The 15,678-nt window shown below is 38.0% G+C and overlaps 1 protein-coding gene and 1 long non-coding RNA gene across 2 annotated transcripts in view; both read right to left on the bottom strand.

Moving 5' to 3' along the window:
• The window catches only part of LOC102805268 (RAD52 motif-containing protein 1-like), a 66,592-nt gene that overhangs the window by 23,028 nt on the left and 27,886 nt on the right, over positions 1–15,678 (bottom strand). The window contains exon 5 of the mRNA XM_085508174.1: positions 10,693–10,883. Coding sequence (XP_085364300.1) covers positions 10,693–10,883 — 191 coding nt within the window. The remainder of the gene's footprint in view (positions 1–10,692; positions 10,884–15,678) is intronic.
• Positions 7,590–8,499, bottom strand: LOC146734694 (uncharacterized). Its single transcript, XR_014931640.1, has 2 exons — positions 8,258–8,499; positions 7,590–7,763 (listed from the first exon to the last, which is right to left on the bottom strand). It is a non-coding gene; the product is annotated as an uncharacterized LOC146734694 (long non-coding RNA).

The following is a 15,678-nucleotide window of genomic DNA, read 5'->3' as shown; positions in this document are numbered from 1 at the left end:
TGTATGCTATAACATGGTACAATGTAATGGTGCCAGGCTAACCACTCACTGTATGCTATGACATGGTACAATATAATGGTGCCAGGCTAACCATTCACTGTATGCTATGACATGGTACAATGTAATGGTGCTAGGCTAACCACTCACTGTATGCTATGACATGGTGCAATGTAATGATGCTAGGCTCACCACTCACTGTATGCTATGACATGGTGCAATGTAATGATGCTAGGCTCACCACTAACTGTATGCTATTGCATGGTACAATGTAATGATGCTAGGCTAACCACTCACTGTACACTATGACATGGTACAATGTAATGATGCCAGGCTAACCACTCACTGTATGCTATGACATGGTGCAATATAATGGTGCTAGGCTAACCACTCACTGTATGCTATAACATGGTACAATGTAATGATGCCAGGCTAACCACTCACTGTATGCTATAACATGGTACAATGTAATGATGCCAGGCTAACCACTCACTGTATGCTATGACATGGTGCAATATAATGGTGCTAGGCTAACCATTCACTGAATGCTATGACATGGTACAATGTAATGATGCTAGGCCAACCATTCACTGTATGCTATGACATGGTGCAATGTAATGGTGCTACACTAACCACTCACTGTATGCTATAACATAGTACAATGTAATGGTGCTAAAAAAAACTGCTATGCTAACTATTCACTGTATGCTATGACATGGTACAATGTAATGATGCCAGGCTAACCACACACTGTATGCTATAACATGGTACAATGTAATGGTGCTAGGCTAACCACTCACTGTATGCTATAACATGGTACAATGTAATGGTGTTAGGCTAACCATTCACTGTATGCTATGACATGGTGCAATGTAATGGTGCTAGGCTAACCATTCACTGTATGCTATAACATGGTACAATGTAATGGTGCTAGGCTAACCATTCACTGTATGCTATGACATGGTACAATGTAATGATGCCAGGCTAACCATTCACTGTATGCTATGACATGGTGCAATGTAATGGTGCTAGGCTAACCACTCACTGTATGCTATAACATGGTACAATGTAATGGTGCTATGCTAACTATTCACTGTATGCTATGACATGGTACAATGTAATGGTGCTAGGCTAACCATTCACTGTATGCTATGACATGGTACAATGTAATGGAGCTAGGCTAACCACTCACTGTATGCTATAACATGGTACAATGTAATGGTGCTAGGCTAACTATTCACTGTATGCTATGACATGGTACAATGTAATGGTGCTAGGCTAACCATTCACTGTATGCTATGACATGGTGCAATGTAATGGTGCTAGGCTAACTATTCACTGTATGCTATGACATGGTACAATGTAATGGTGCTAGGCTAACCACTCACTGTATGCTATGACATGGTACAATGTAATGGTGCTAGGCTAACTATTCACTGTATGCTATGACATGGTACAATGTAATGGTGCTAGGCTAACCATTCACTGTATGCTATGACATGGTGCAATGTAATGGTGCTAGGCTAACTATTCACTGTATGCTATGACATGGTACAATGTAATGGTGCTAGGCTAACCATTCACTGTATGCTATGACATGGTGCAATGTAATGGTGCTAGGCTAACCACTCACTGTATGCTATAACATGGTACAATGTAATGGTGCTATGCTAACTATTCACTGTATGCTATGACATGGTACAATGTAATGGTGCTAGGCTAACCACTCACTGTATGCTATAACATGGTACAATGTAATGGTGCTAGGCTAACCATGCACTGTATGCTATGACATGGTGCAATGTAATGGTGCCAGGCTAACCACTCACTGTATGCTATAACATGGTACAATGTAATGGTGCTAGGCTAACCACTCACTGTATGCTATGACATGGTACAATGTAATGATGCCAGGCTAACCATTCACTGTATGCTATGACATGGTGCAATGTAATGGTGCTAGGCTAACCATTCACTGTATGCTATGACATTGTGCAATGTAATGGTGCTAGGCTAACCACTCACTGTATGCTATGACATGGTGCAATGTAATGGTGCTAGGCTCACCACTCACTGTATGCTATGACATGTTATAATGTAATGGTGCTAGGCTAACCATTCACTGTATGCTATAACATGGTACAATGTAATGGTGCTAGGCTAACCATTCACTGTATGCTATGACATGGTACAATGTAATGGTGCTAGGCTAACCATTCACTGTATGCTATGACATGGTACAATGTAATGGTGTTAGGCTAACCACTCACTGTATGCTATAACATGGTACAATGTAATGGTGCTAGGCTAACCATTCACTGTATGCTATGACATGGTACAATGTAATGGTGCTAAGCTAACCACTCACTGTATGCTATGACATGGTACAATGTAATGGAGCTAGGCTAACCATTCACTGTATGCTATAACATGGTACAATGTAATGGTGCTAGGCTAACCACTCAATGTATGCTATGACATGGTACAATGTAATGGAGCTAGGCTAACCATTCACTGTATGCTATAACATGGTACAATGTAATGGTGCTAAGCTAACCACTCACTGTATGCTATGACATGGTACAATGTAATGGAGCTAGGCTAACCATTCACTGTATGCTATAACATGGTACAATGTAATGGTGCTAGGCTAACCACTCACTGTATGCTATAACATGGTACAATGTAATGGTGCTAGGCTAACCACTCACTGTATGCTATGACATGGTACAATGTAATGGTGCTAAGCTAACCACTCACTGTATGCTATGACATGGTACAATGTAATGATGCCAGGCTAACCACTCACTGTATGCTATAACATGGTACAATGTAATGGTGCTAGGCCAACCATTCACTGTATGCTATGACATGGTGCAATGTAATGGTGCTAGGCTAACCACTCACTGTATGCTATAACATGGTACAATGTAATGGTGGTAGGCTAACCATTCACTGTATGCTATGACATGGTGCAATGTAATGGTGCTAGGCTCACCATTCACTGTATGCTATAACATGGTACAATGTAATGGTGCTATGCTAACTATTCACTGTATGCTATGACATGGTGCAATGTAATGATGCTAGGCTAACCATTCACTGTATGCTATAACATGGTACAATGTAATGGTGCCAGGCTAACCATTCACTGTATGCTATGACATGGTGCAATGTAATGGTACTAGGCTAACCATTCACTGTATGCTATAACATGGTACAATGTAATGATGCTAGGCTAACCATTCACTGTATGCTATGACATGGTACAATGTAATGGTGGTAGGCTAACCATTCACTGTATGCTATGACATGGTGCAATGTAATGGTGCTAGGCTCACCATTCACTGTATGCTATGACATGGTACAATGTAATGGTGCTAGGCTAACCACTCACTGTATGCTATAACATGGTACAATGTAATGGTGCTATGCTAACTATTCACTGTATGCTATGACATGGTGCAATGTAATGATGCTAGGCTAACCATTCACTGTATGCTATAACATGGTACAATGTAATGGTGCTAGGCTAACCACTCACTGTATGCTATGACATGGTACAATGTAATGATGCTAGGCTCACCACTCACTGTATACTATGACATGGTACAATGTAATGATGCTAGGCTAACCATTCACTATATGCTATAACATGGTGCAATGTAATGGTGCTAGGCTAACCACTCACTGTATGCTATAACATGGTACAATGTAATGGTGCTATGCTAACTATTCACTGTATGCTACATGTATGACATGGTGCAATGTAATGATGCTAGGCTAACCATTCACTGTATGCTATAACATGGTACAATGTAATGGTGGTAGGCTAACCATTCACTGTATGCTATGACATGGTGCAATGTAATGGTGCTAGGCTCACCATTCACTGTATGCTATAACATGGTACAATGTAATGGTGCTATGCTAACTATTCACTGTATGCTATGACATGGTGCAATGTAATGATGCTAGGCTAACCATTCACTGTATGCTATAACATGGTACAATGTAATGGTGCCAGGCTAACCATTCACTGTATGCTATGACATGGTGCAATGTAATGGTGCTAGGCTAACCATTCACTGTATGCTATGACATGGTACAATGTAATGATGCTAGGCTAACCATTCACTGTATGCTATGACATGGTGCAATGTAATGGTGCTAGGCTAACCATTCACTGTATGCTATAACATGGTACAATGTAATGGTGCTATGCTAACTATTCACTGTATGCTATGACATGGTGCAATGTAATGATGCTAGGCTAACCATTCACTGTATCCTATAACATGGTACAATGTAATGGTGCCAGGCTAACCACTCACTGTATGCTATGACATGGTACAATATAATGGTGCCAGGCTAACCATTCACTGTATGCTATGACATGGTACAATGTAATGGTGCTAGGCTAACCACTCACTGTATGCTATGACATGGTACAATGTAATGGTGCTAGGCTAACCACTCACTGTATGCTATAACATGGTACAATGTAATGGTGCCAGGCTAACCACTCACTGTATGCTATGACATGGTACAATATAATGGTGCCAGGCTAACCATTCACTGTATGCTATGACATGGTACAATGTAATGGTGCTAGGCTAACCACTCACTGTATGCTATGACATGGTGCAATGTAATGATGCTAGGCTCACCACTCACTGTATGCTATGACATGGTGCAATGTAATGATGCTAGGCTCACCACTAACTGTATGCTATGACATGGTACAATGTAATGATGCTAGGCTAACCACTCACTGTACACTATGACATGGTACAATGTAATGATGCCAGGCTAACCACTCACTGTATGCTATGACATGGTGCAATATAATGGTGCTAGGCTAACCACTCACTGTATGCTATAACATGGTACAATGTAATGATGCCAGGCTAACCACTCACTGTATGCTATAACATGGTACAATGTAATGATGCCAGGCTAACCACTCACTGTATGCTATGACATGGTGCAATATAATGGTGCTAGGCTAACCATTCACTGAATGCTATGACATGGTACAATGTAATGATGCTAGGCCAACCATTCACTGTATGCTATGACATGGTGCAATGTAATGGTGCTACACTAACCACTCACTGTATGCTATAACATAGTACAATGTAATGGTGCTAAAAAAAACTGCTATGCTAACTATTCACTGTATGCTATGACATGGTACAATGTAATGATGCCAGGCTAACCACACACTGTATGCTATAACATGGTACAATGTAATGGTGCTAGGCTAACCACTCACTGTATGCTATAACATGGTACAATGTAATGGTGTTAGGCTAACCATTCACTGTATGCTATGACATGGTGCAATGTAATGGTGCTAGGCTAACCATTCACTGTATGCTATAACATGGTACAATGTAATGGTGCTAGGCTAACCATTCACTGTATGCTATGACATGGTACAATGTAATGATGCCAGGCTAACCATTCACTGTATGCTATGACATGGTGCAATGTAATGGTGCTAGGCTAACCACTCACTGTATGCTATAACATGGTACAATGTAATGGTGCTATGCTAACTATTCACTGTATGCTATGACATGGTACAATGTAATGGTGCTAGGCTAACCACTCACTGTATGCTATGACATGGTACAATGTAATGATGCCAGGCTAACCACTCACTGTACGCTATGACATGGTACAATGTAATGGTGCTAGGCTAACCATTCACTGTATGCTATGACATGGTGCAATGTAATGATGCCAGGCTAACTATTCACTGTATGCTATGACATGGTACAATGTAATGGTGCTAGGCTAACCACTCACTGTATGCTATAACATGGTACAATGTAATGGTGCTATGCTAACTATTCACTGTATGCTATGACATGGTACAATGTAATGGTGCTAGGCTAACCACTCACTGTATGCTATGACATGGTACAATGTAATGATGCCAGGCTAACCACTCACTGTACGCTATGACATGGTACAATGTAATGGTGCTAGGCTAACCATTCACTGTATGCTATGACATGGTGCAATGTAATGATGCCAGGCTAACCACTCACTGTACGCTATGACATGGTACAATGTAATGGTGCTAGGCTAACCATTCACTGTATGCTATGACATGGTGCAATGTAATGATGCTAGGCTAACCATTCACTGTATGCTATAACATGGTACAATGTAATGGTGCTAGGCTAACCATTCACTGTATGCTATGACATGGTACAATGTAATGATGCCAGGCTAACCATTCACTGTATGCTATGACATGGTGCAATGTAATGGTGCTAGGCTAACCACTCACTGTATGCTATAACATGGTACAATGTAATGGTGCTATGCTAACTATTCACTGTATGCTATGACATGGTACAATGTAATGGTGCTAGGCTAACCATTCACTGTATGCTATAACATGGTACAATGTAATGGTGCTAGGCTAACCACTCACTGTATGCTATAACATGGAACAATGTAATGGTGCTAGGCTAACCATTCACTGTATGCTATGACATGGTACAATGTAATGATGCCAGGCTAACCACTCACTGAATGCTATGACATGGTACAATGTAATGGTGCTAGGCTAACCATTCACTGTATGCTATGACATGGTGCAATGTAATGATGCTAGGCTAACCACTCACTGTATGCTATGACATGGTACAATGTAATGGTGCTAGGCTAACCACTCACTGTATGCTATGACATGGTGCAATGTAATGATGCTAGGCTAACCACTCACTGTATGCTATGACATGGTGCAATGTAATGGTGCTAGGCTAACCACTCACTGTATGCTATAACATGGTACAATGTAATGGTGCTAGGCTAACCACTCACTGTATGCTATGACATGGTACAATGTAATGATGCTAGGCTAACCACTCACTGTATGCTATGACATGGTGCAATGTAATGGTGCTAGGCTAACCACTCACTGTATGCTATAACATGGTACAATGTAATGGTGCTAGGCTAACCACTCACTGTATGCTATGACATGGTGCAATGTAATGGTGCTAGGCTAACCACTCACTGTATGCTATGACATGGTGCAATGTAATGGTGCTAGGCTAACCACTCACTGTATGCTATAACATGGTACAATGTAATGGTGCTAGGCTAACCACTCACTGTATGCTATAACATGGTACAATGTAATGGTGCTAGGCCAACCATTCACTGTATGCTATAACATGGTACAATGTAATGGTGCTAGGCTAACTATTCACTGTATGCTATGACATGGTACAATGTAATGGTGCTAGGCCAATCTGATTAAAATCTGATGTAGTGTACAGGCTTTAATTATTTTGGCTATAAACTTGTTTTAATTTTATTTTGTATTACTTTTGTTATTAATGCCCTTTTATTTTATTATTTTACTTTGATTTTGATTTTTTTTAATTCCGCCCTACCTACATCTGATCCGACGCCTATGTAAGTCCCGTTCAAATCTCGCGTAAGTAACAGCCAATCACAGTCCCCCTTTTATACAGGCTGTCGGTTGCTTACTTTTCAGTGTATACGGGCAATTCTTCTGTACATTTATATTTTGCCCACTTGAATAAACCATTAATAGAAAATTGCTAGTATATTTTTATTTGCAAAAGAAATTCCACAGCATTTTACAATTTTTGTCATTTCATTGAATATTTTTTTCACTTCCAACAAATGTGTACACTTCCAGATACATCTTCGCCAGCCAAGGTTCGTTCATTCAGTCATCGCTTCAATTTTACATCACTGAGCATAATTATCTAGAATGGAAGCAAAAAAAAAGTAAATCGTAATGATTAGAACACTGTAAACAGCTATAGTAAACAATGCAAACTGATTTTAAATTGTATAGCGGTCACCGGCCCACGGCATCGACGCAGAAAATTGGAGCAAAACAATATTTCCTGATCAATTGCGATGTGTTCCAAATAAAAAATATTTTATTCCAGTCCAAATCAGCTCATTTACTTTAATAAAGTGTTATTGTATAATGTACAAAATGTTGATACAATTTGATGAATATTTACAGCTACGGCTTCAATACCGTAGACGATTTTGGCCCGATCTTCAACAAAACATCACCCGTCTCCAGGGCCGGCAACTGGAAAAAGACACTGGTGTTCGGTCGAACCGGTGGAAACAAAATCGTCACTCCTAGAATAACTATGCAAAATAACGATCTAAAGTCGAACCATTCGAGCCACAATATTAACATAAAAATGACTTTCGTTGCATTTGACAATGATAAACTTACCGAAAAGCCGTGTTTTTTTCGGTCGGTATAATCCGCCATTTTATTTGAGTGTGTTTGCCATCAGACTCTGCCCGGTGACGTCATCATGTGCGCTATAAAAGGAGGTCTGTGATTCGTTGACTAAAATCGTCGATAGTGGGTCTCGTTGAAATCTCGTTACATAGGCATCGGTTCAGATGTAGGTAGGGCGGAATTAAAAAAAATCACAAAATCAAAATCAAAGTAAAATAATAAAATAAAAGGGCATTAATAGCCAAAATAATTAAAGCCCGTACACTACATCAGATTTTAATCAGATTGGTGCTAGGCTAACCACTCACTGTATGCTATGACATGGTACAATGTAATGGTGCTAGGCTAACCACTCACTGTATGCTATAACATGGTACAATGTAATGGTGCTAGGCTAACCATTCACTGTATGCTATAACATGGTACAATGTAATGGTGCTAGGCTAACCACTCACTGTATGCTATGACATGGTACAATATAATGGTGCTAGGCTAACCATTCACTGTATGCTATAACATGGTACAATGTAATGGTGCTAGGCTAACCACTCACTGTATGCTATAACATGGTACAATGTAATGGTGCTAGGCTAACCATTCACTGTATGCTATAACATGGTACAATGTAATGGTGCTAGGCTAACCACTCACTGTATGCTATAACATGGTACAATGTAATGGTGCTAGGCTAACCATTCACTGTATGCTATGACATGGTACAATGTAATGGTGCTAGGCTAACCATTCACTGTATGCTATGACATGGTACAATGGAATGGTGCTAGGCTAACCATTCACTGTATGCTATAACATGGTACAATGTAATGGTGCTAGGCTAACTATTCACTGTATGCTATGACATGGTACAATGTAATGGTGCTAGGCTAACCACTCACTGTATGCTATAACATGGTACGATGTAATGGTGCTAGGCTAACCATGCACTGTATGCTATGACATGGTGCAATGTAATGGTGCTAGGCTAACCACTCACTGTATGCTATAACATGGTACAATGTAATGGTGCTAGGCTAACCACTCACTGTATGCTATGACATGGTGCAATGTAATGGTGCTAGGCTAACCACTCACTGTATGCTATGACATGGTGCAATGTAATGGTGCTAGGCTAACCACTCACTGTATGCTATAACATGGTACAATGTAATGGTGCTAAGCTAACCACTCACTGTATGCTATGACATGGTACAATGTAATGGTGCTAGGCTAACCACTCACTGTATGCTATAACATGGTACAATGTAATGGTGCTAGGCTAACCACTCACTGTATGCTATGACATGGTACAATGTAATGATGCCAGGCTAACCATTCACTGTATGCTATGACATGGTGCAATGTAATGGTGCTAGGCTAACCATTCACTGTATGCTATGACATTGTGCAATGTAATGGTGCTAGGCTAACCACTCACTGTATGCTATGACATGGTGCAATGTAATGGTGCTAAGCTCACCACTCACTGTATGCTATGACATGTTATAATGTAATGGTGCTAGGCTAACCATTCACTGTATGCTATAACATGGTACAATGTAATGGTGCTAGGCTAACCATTCACTGTATGCTATGACATGGTACAATGTAATGGTGCTAGGCTAACCATTCACTGTATGCTATGACATGGTACAATGTAATGGTGCTAGGCTAACCACTCACTGTATGCTATAACATGGTACAATGTAATGGTGCTAGGCTAACCATTCACTGTATGCTATGACATGGTACAATGTAATGGTGCTAAGCTAACCACTCACTGTATGCTATGACATGGTACAATGTAATGGAGCTAGGCTAACCATTCACTGTATGCTATAACATGGTACAATGTAATGGTGCTAGGCTAACCACTCAATGTATGCTATGACATGGTACAATGTAATGGAGCTAGGCTAACCATTCACTGTATGCTATAACATGGTACAATGTAATGGTGCTAAGCTAACCACTCACTGTATGCTATGACATGGTACAATGTAATGGAGCTAGGCTAACCATTCACTGTATGCTATAACATGGTACAATGTAATGGTGCTAGGCTAACCACTCACTGTATGCTATAACATGGTACAATGTAATGGTGCTAGGCTAACCACTCACTGTATGCTATGACATGGTACAATGTAATGGTGCTAAGCTAACCACTCACTGTATGCTATGACATGGTACAATGTAATGGAGCTAGGCTAACCATTCACTGTATGCTATAACATGGTACAATGTAATGGTGCTAGGCTAACCACTCACTGTATGCTATAACATGGTACAATGTAATGGTGCTAGGCTAACCACTCACTGAATGCTAGACTCATCAGTGGATTAAATTATATAATAAATAAATGATAGAATAAACTGTAAACATGTCATTTTTGTATGTAATTGATATAATATTAGCTAATGACCTGAATAAGACCTTCCATGCATTCGGCATCTTTTATAGATGTTAGCAAATCACATTTCATATTGTTAACTTCTATGGCAACCTTTCCATTGTCCAGTATAATAATTATTAGTTTACCAAATGCATTCTCACTGGCACGTCGATAAGCAATCTTTTTAGCTTTACCAATGGCTTGAACTTTAGATGAAAAATCTAAAAAAACACAATTTGAAAATGACACAGTATGTGTTCAAGAAATTAACAATTGATTGTCAATTACATAGTGACAGGCCACATTTGTAATTGGCAGAATTGAAATTCAAGGTTACAAAGGAAAATCAAAACAAAAATCAGATCAAAAAATCACAAGTCTTCGACATGCCATAGTCCCTGTTTGTGCAATAGTAAATAAAACTGAAACCATGTTAACCATTTTGAATCAGAATATTACAGATTACAGAACATTATCAACCTTGAGGTGTGTCATTTTGATTTTCAGATCACATTCAAAATGACAAACTGACATTTTGTTTTAATGAATGCAATTCCGAAGCCATATCTCTGGTATGCTTTGACCAGTCATTTTCAAACTTTATATATTTCTAAAACTTGATAACGCATGAAAATTATGTAATGCAATTAAATGTTTTAATTACGAAAATATCCACTGAAATAGAAATCTAAAGTTGTCATTATAAAATGACAGATATGGCATGTTCAGATAAAAGAAGAAGACAATTAAGCAGGCTGTCAAAAAGTAAACAAATTTTAACCAGAGATTATTGTCATGAAATGAACAAGTTTGATAGAGTTCCAACCACAGTATCTGCATAAAAAATATCAAAACAATCAAGTAGATAGTTTTTATGTCAATAACATAGTTTTTTATGAAAACATGTCATGTCACAGTAAACAAAACTAAAATCAGAAGTTTAAACAAATGCGTGTTGAATATAACATGATGTACAATGTAGTTGTAAAGATTGATTGCAATCAGTCAAGGCAATAGAAAATCTATCATTCAGCCATTTCTAATCCAATCTGAAAAAACATTATATTTCAATGAAGAGAAAAGCTGATTCAATGCTGTATGCTATCACTGTACTGCACTGTTATAATATACTACAGAAATTAATTATCAAAATTATTATGAAAAAAACACTTGGGATATTTAGATTCAGAAAGAAATTGAAGAGCTCTTCAAACATATTCTTCATCAACATGCAAACTTTCATTCATATTTGGTGCAGAATGAATGAGAGAAGGCTGTAAACGCACATACATGCATTTCTGATTTTTATTACTCAAGTGTTAAAGAATTTTGTACATTTCAGAGTTTATATTTCTTACTGCTTAAAAATATATATTATATACATCAATGTGGTGTTTGCAGACCGACTCGGATGTTGATGAACACTGCAGTGATTTGTCTAAACTAGTATGGTATTCAATTTGATAAATTAATATAATTTAAGATCTTGTCGTTGAAAGTGTTAATATCAACTCCATTAACTGGTGTACTTTTAAACTTGATCTGTGCTGTTCTATCGCCGTAAGTGTCAAGATTAGAATATACTGCTCTGAATGTCACAATAGTTTGACGAAGTCGAACATAATTGCATGCAGCTGGCGATAGGATGCCACGGTGTGTGGACTGTGGGGTAACTCAGGTCAAATTGTGTAAAGGCAACCTGGAATTATGTGAGAACTGTAATGAGGTTCGTTTTCCTGGGTCAATTGCCAGGAAAAAAGAATATGAGAAAAATCGAGAAATTTCTACACGTTTGAGAAATTCGCAGGTGACAGGCAGTAATATTATCAATGAGCTCCTTTGTTTCCTGTGGAATAAAATTGACGTGTTGCCAATTGACGTGATTGTTAAATTATAAGACGAGACATGTGAATCCGATTCCAGCAATCGACGGATACAAAGAAAAGGTCAAAACAAGCGAGCAAATAACATCCATGATATGATAATATTGATGCACGATCTTGATGATGTCAATGTACCTTGTTTTGTCGCTCAAGATCTTGCTAAATTACCTCCTGTTGATATAACTAATATTGACGTGACTGTAATTTTTAAAGAAATAAAATCCCTGAGATACGAGTTTGCACAACTTAAAAGTGATGATAAAGATAAACGGGAAAATCAAGGTGTGCTTTCTGAGCTATTGGCATTACGTAAAAAGATGAATGAATTGAAAGCGTCACTGAAGCAACAGGTGCACAATAATATCACTGAAGATTTTACTGCTTGCAAAAAAGCATGTGATGACAAAACTAGTGAAGATCCAATCACAAAATCTGACGAATTGGATAATACTAATGACATAGTTGTGAATAATCAAATCGGGGATCATATATTGCAAGTGCCGAAACGATATAGTGAAGCATTAAAACGAACAACCATAACCGTTGTAAGTGATATATCAAGGGTCAATCAAAGAGCTAAACCACCTGCCTTTCGCATATCATCGGTCTCCAGTGACAATGGATTTACTGTTGTTAAACATAAACGTCGCTATGGCAATCGCGGAATAATTACTGGGACTAAGAATGAAGTTACACATAGCCTTAGAGCAGTTAGAACTACTCCTCCTATTGAACTATTCGTTAGTCGTCTTCACCCAAGTACAACTAAAGTAGATATGTTGTCTTTTATGCGATCCCTGGGGAATAATGACGTGAAAGTCGCCATGCTTAAAACAAAATTTGATACGTACGCCTCGTGCAAGCTGACAATGTGTTTTGCCACTAGCAAAACTTTGTTAGACGCAGATAACTGGCCTAATGGCATATTGATTCAAAGATTTTATCCATCAAGAAATCAAAAATCAACATGAAGCTGAGAATAACTTATTATTACTGCCGAGGAGTTAAATCTTCAATTCAATCGGTAAAGGATATCTGTGATCGAAGTGATATTTGTTTATTGCAGGAGCATTGGCTCACAAAATCAGAACTTTGTATGTTATCAAATGTTAGTAATGATTTTAATGCAATGGGTGAAACTGCTATGAATGAAGAGTGTGGCATAAGGCTTGGTCGGCCCTATGATGGAGTTGCGATATTATGGTGAAAAACTTTGGGAAATGTCAAAATTAAATGTTATAGTGATAGACAGGTCTGAAAATTGTCAATTCAAATAGAAAATTAACAATATACGTATATATGCCAACCGAATGCGACAATAATTTTCACGAGTATGTTGAATATTTATGTAAACTTAGAGCTATTGTGGATAAGGCAAGTACAAATTGTGTTATGATTGTAGGTAATTGGAATGCTAATATCCACTCAACTTTTGGTAATGAAGTATTGTGATGATAATGAGTTCATTTGGTCAGATTTGCAAATATTAGTTACTGTTGACTGTAATTTTACATATTACAGTGAAGCCAATCATACAATGTTTTGGATTGACCACTGCGTTGCTACACCTGCCGCTCACAAAACTATTACAGATATTACCGGTAATATTTTACATGATATTCTGGGTTCGGATCATTTTCCACTTAATGTGATCTGTGATTTGGAATGTTGCCAACGTTTTGATTTTGCATCTACTCATTATAGTAATTCCACCTGTGTTGACTGGTATGGTGTAAGTGACGAATCTCTTACTGAATATGCCATTATAACGCACAGGTGTTTGTAGGGACACTGATTGTAAGAACACCACGCATTTAAATACCATTGATAATTTATACAATGATATCACAGAAATTCTATGTAAGGCGGCCAAGGACTGCATTCCCCTCAATGCAAAAAAGACAGGAAGGTGTGTGCCTGGTTGGAATGATAATGTGAAAGAGTATTATACTATAGCACGCGATGCTTTCCTTTTATGGCGTGAAAATAGAAGTCCTCGCCATGGTCCGTTTTTTGAGTTGATGAAAAAAACACGAGCAAAATTTAAACATGCTTTAAGACTTTGTAGGCAAAAATGAAATTCAAGCAAAAGCTGATGCACTCGCAACCAATTATGCGAGTAAGAACCTGAGACATTTTTGGAAGAAAGTAAATTCATATAATAAGGCACCTCCTCTATCTGTATCAGTAGGTGGGTGTGATGGAAAAGATGATATTACTGATATGTGGCGTAGTCATTATGCAGACTTACTTTCATCTTTTAAAAATAACCAAAATGAATCTTATGTCAGATCTAGTATTTCTAATATTATATATGAACAAGACATGAATATTAAACCATTTGAAATTCGAAGTGCAATTAATAAATTGACTCTAGGTAAATTAGTTGGACCTGATGGCATCACAGCTGAACACTTGAAATATGCAGATCAGCATTTGTGTGTGTTATTTTCCTTGTTGTTTTCAATGTGCCATGTACATGGCCTTTTACCTAAACAGTATTATTTTTAATCCTAAAAAGTCTGTATGTATTTCTATGGTATCTCCTCGTTGTAGAATTAGACAAATTCCATGCGTATTTTTGAATGGTGTTGCAGTGCGATTTGTCGACAAGCACACCTTTGGGTTTGGTCATTAATAAACAGCAAACTGGCTTATTCGAAGACTTGCTTACTGCTCTTCAAAAATAAAAATTAAATTGTTTCAGAGTTACTGTACGACTATGTACTGCTCTCATTTGTGGTCTATACATACTAAAGGGCAGATTAATCGAGTTCGTGTTGCATATAATAATGCATTTAGAATTTTACTGAAGCTTGGCAAGAGGGATATTAGTAAGACTCAAACCCTTGTACATAATCGTGTCACTACTTTTGAAGCTCTTTGTAGAAAAGAAATGGCGAACTTCTTTTTAAGAATTATAAAAACTAAGAATGCAATAATTACAGCTATTTATAGTCCAGATGTAATAAAATGTAGTACGCTTTTGAGTACTTGGCTGAGCCATGTTTTTTAACATATTTATTATGTACATTTTCTTGGTATTTATTCTTATTTTTGTGTAACTTTGGTTATGTTTATATGAGCTAGTACTCGAAATAAATTATATTATTATTATAATGTACAAGTATTT

The sequence above is a fragment of the Saccoglossus kowalevskii genome, chromosome 14 (assembly GCF_978046115.1).
Source record: "Saccoglossus kowalevskii chromosome 14, keSacKowa6.1, whole genome shotgun sequence".
In the NCBI taxonomy this organism is placed as follows: domain Eukaryota; kingdom Metazoa; phylum Hemichordata; class Enteropneusta; family Harrimaniidae; genus Saccoglossus; species Saccoglossus kowalevskii.
Note: the sequence above shows the minus strand (reverse complement) of the source record. Positions and strands in the feature narration are given on the sequence as shown.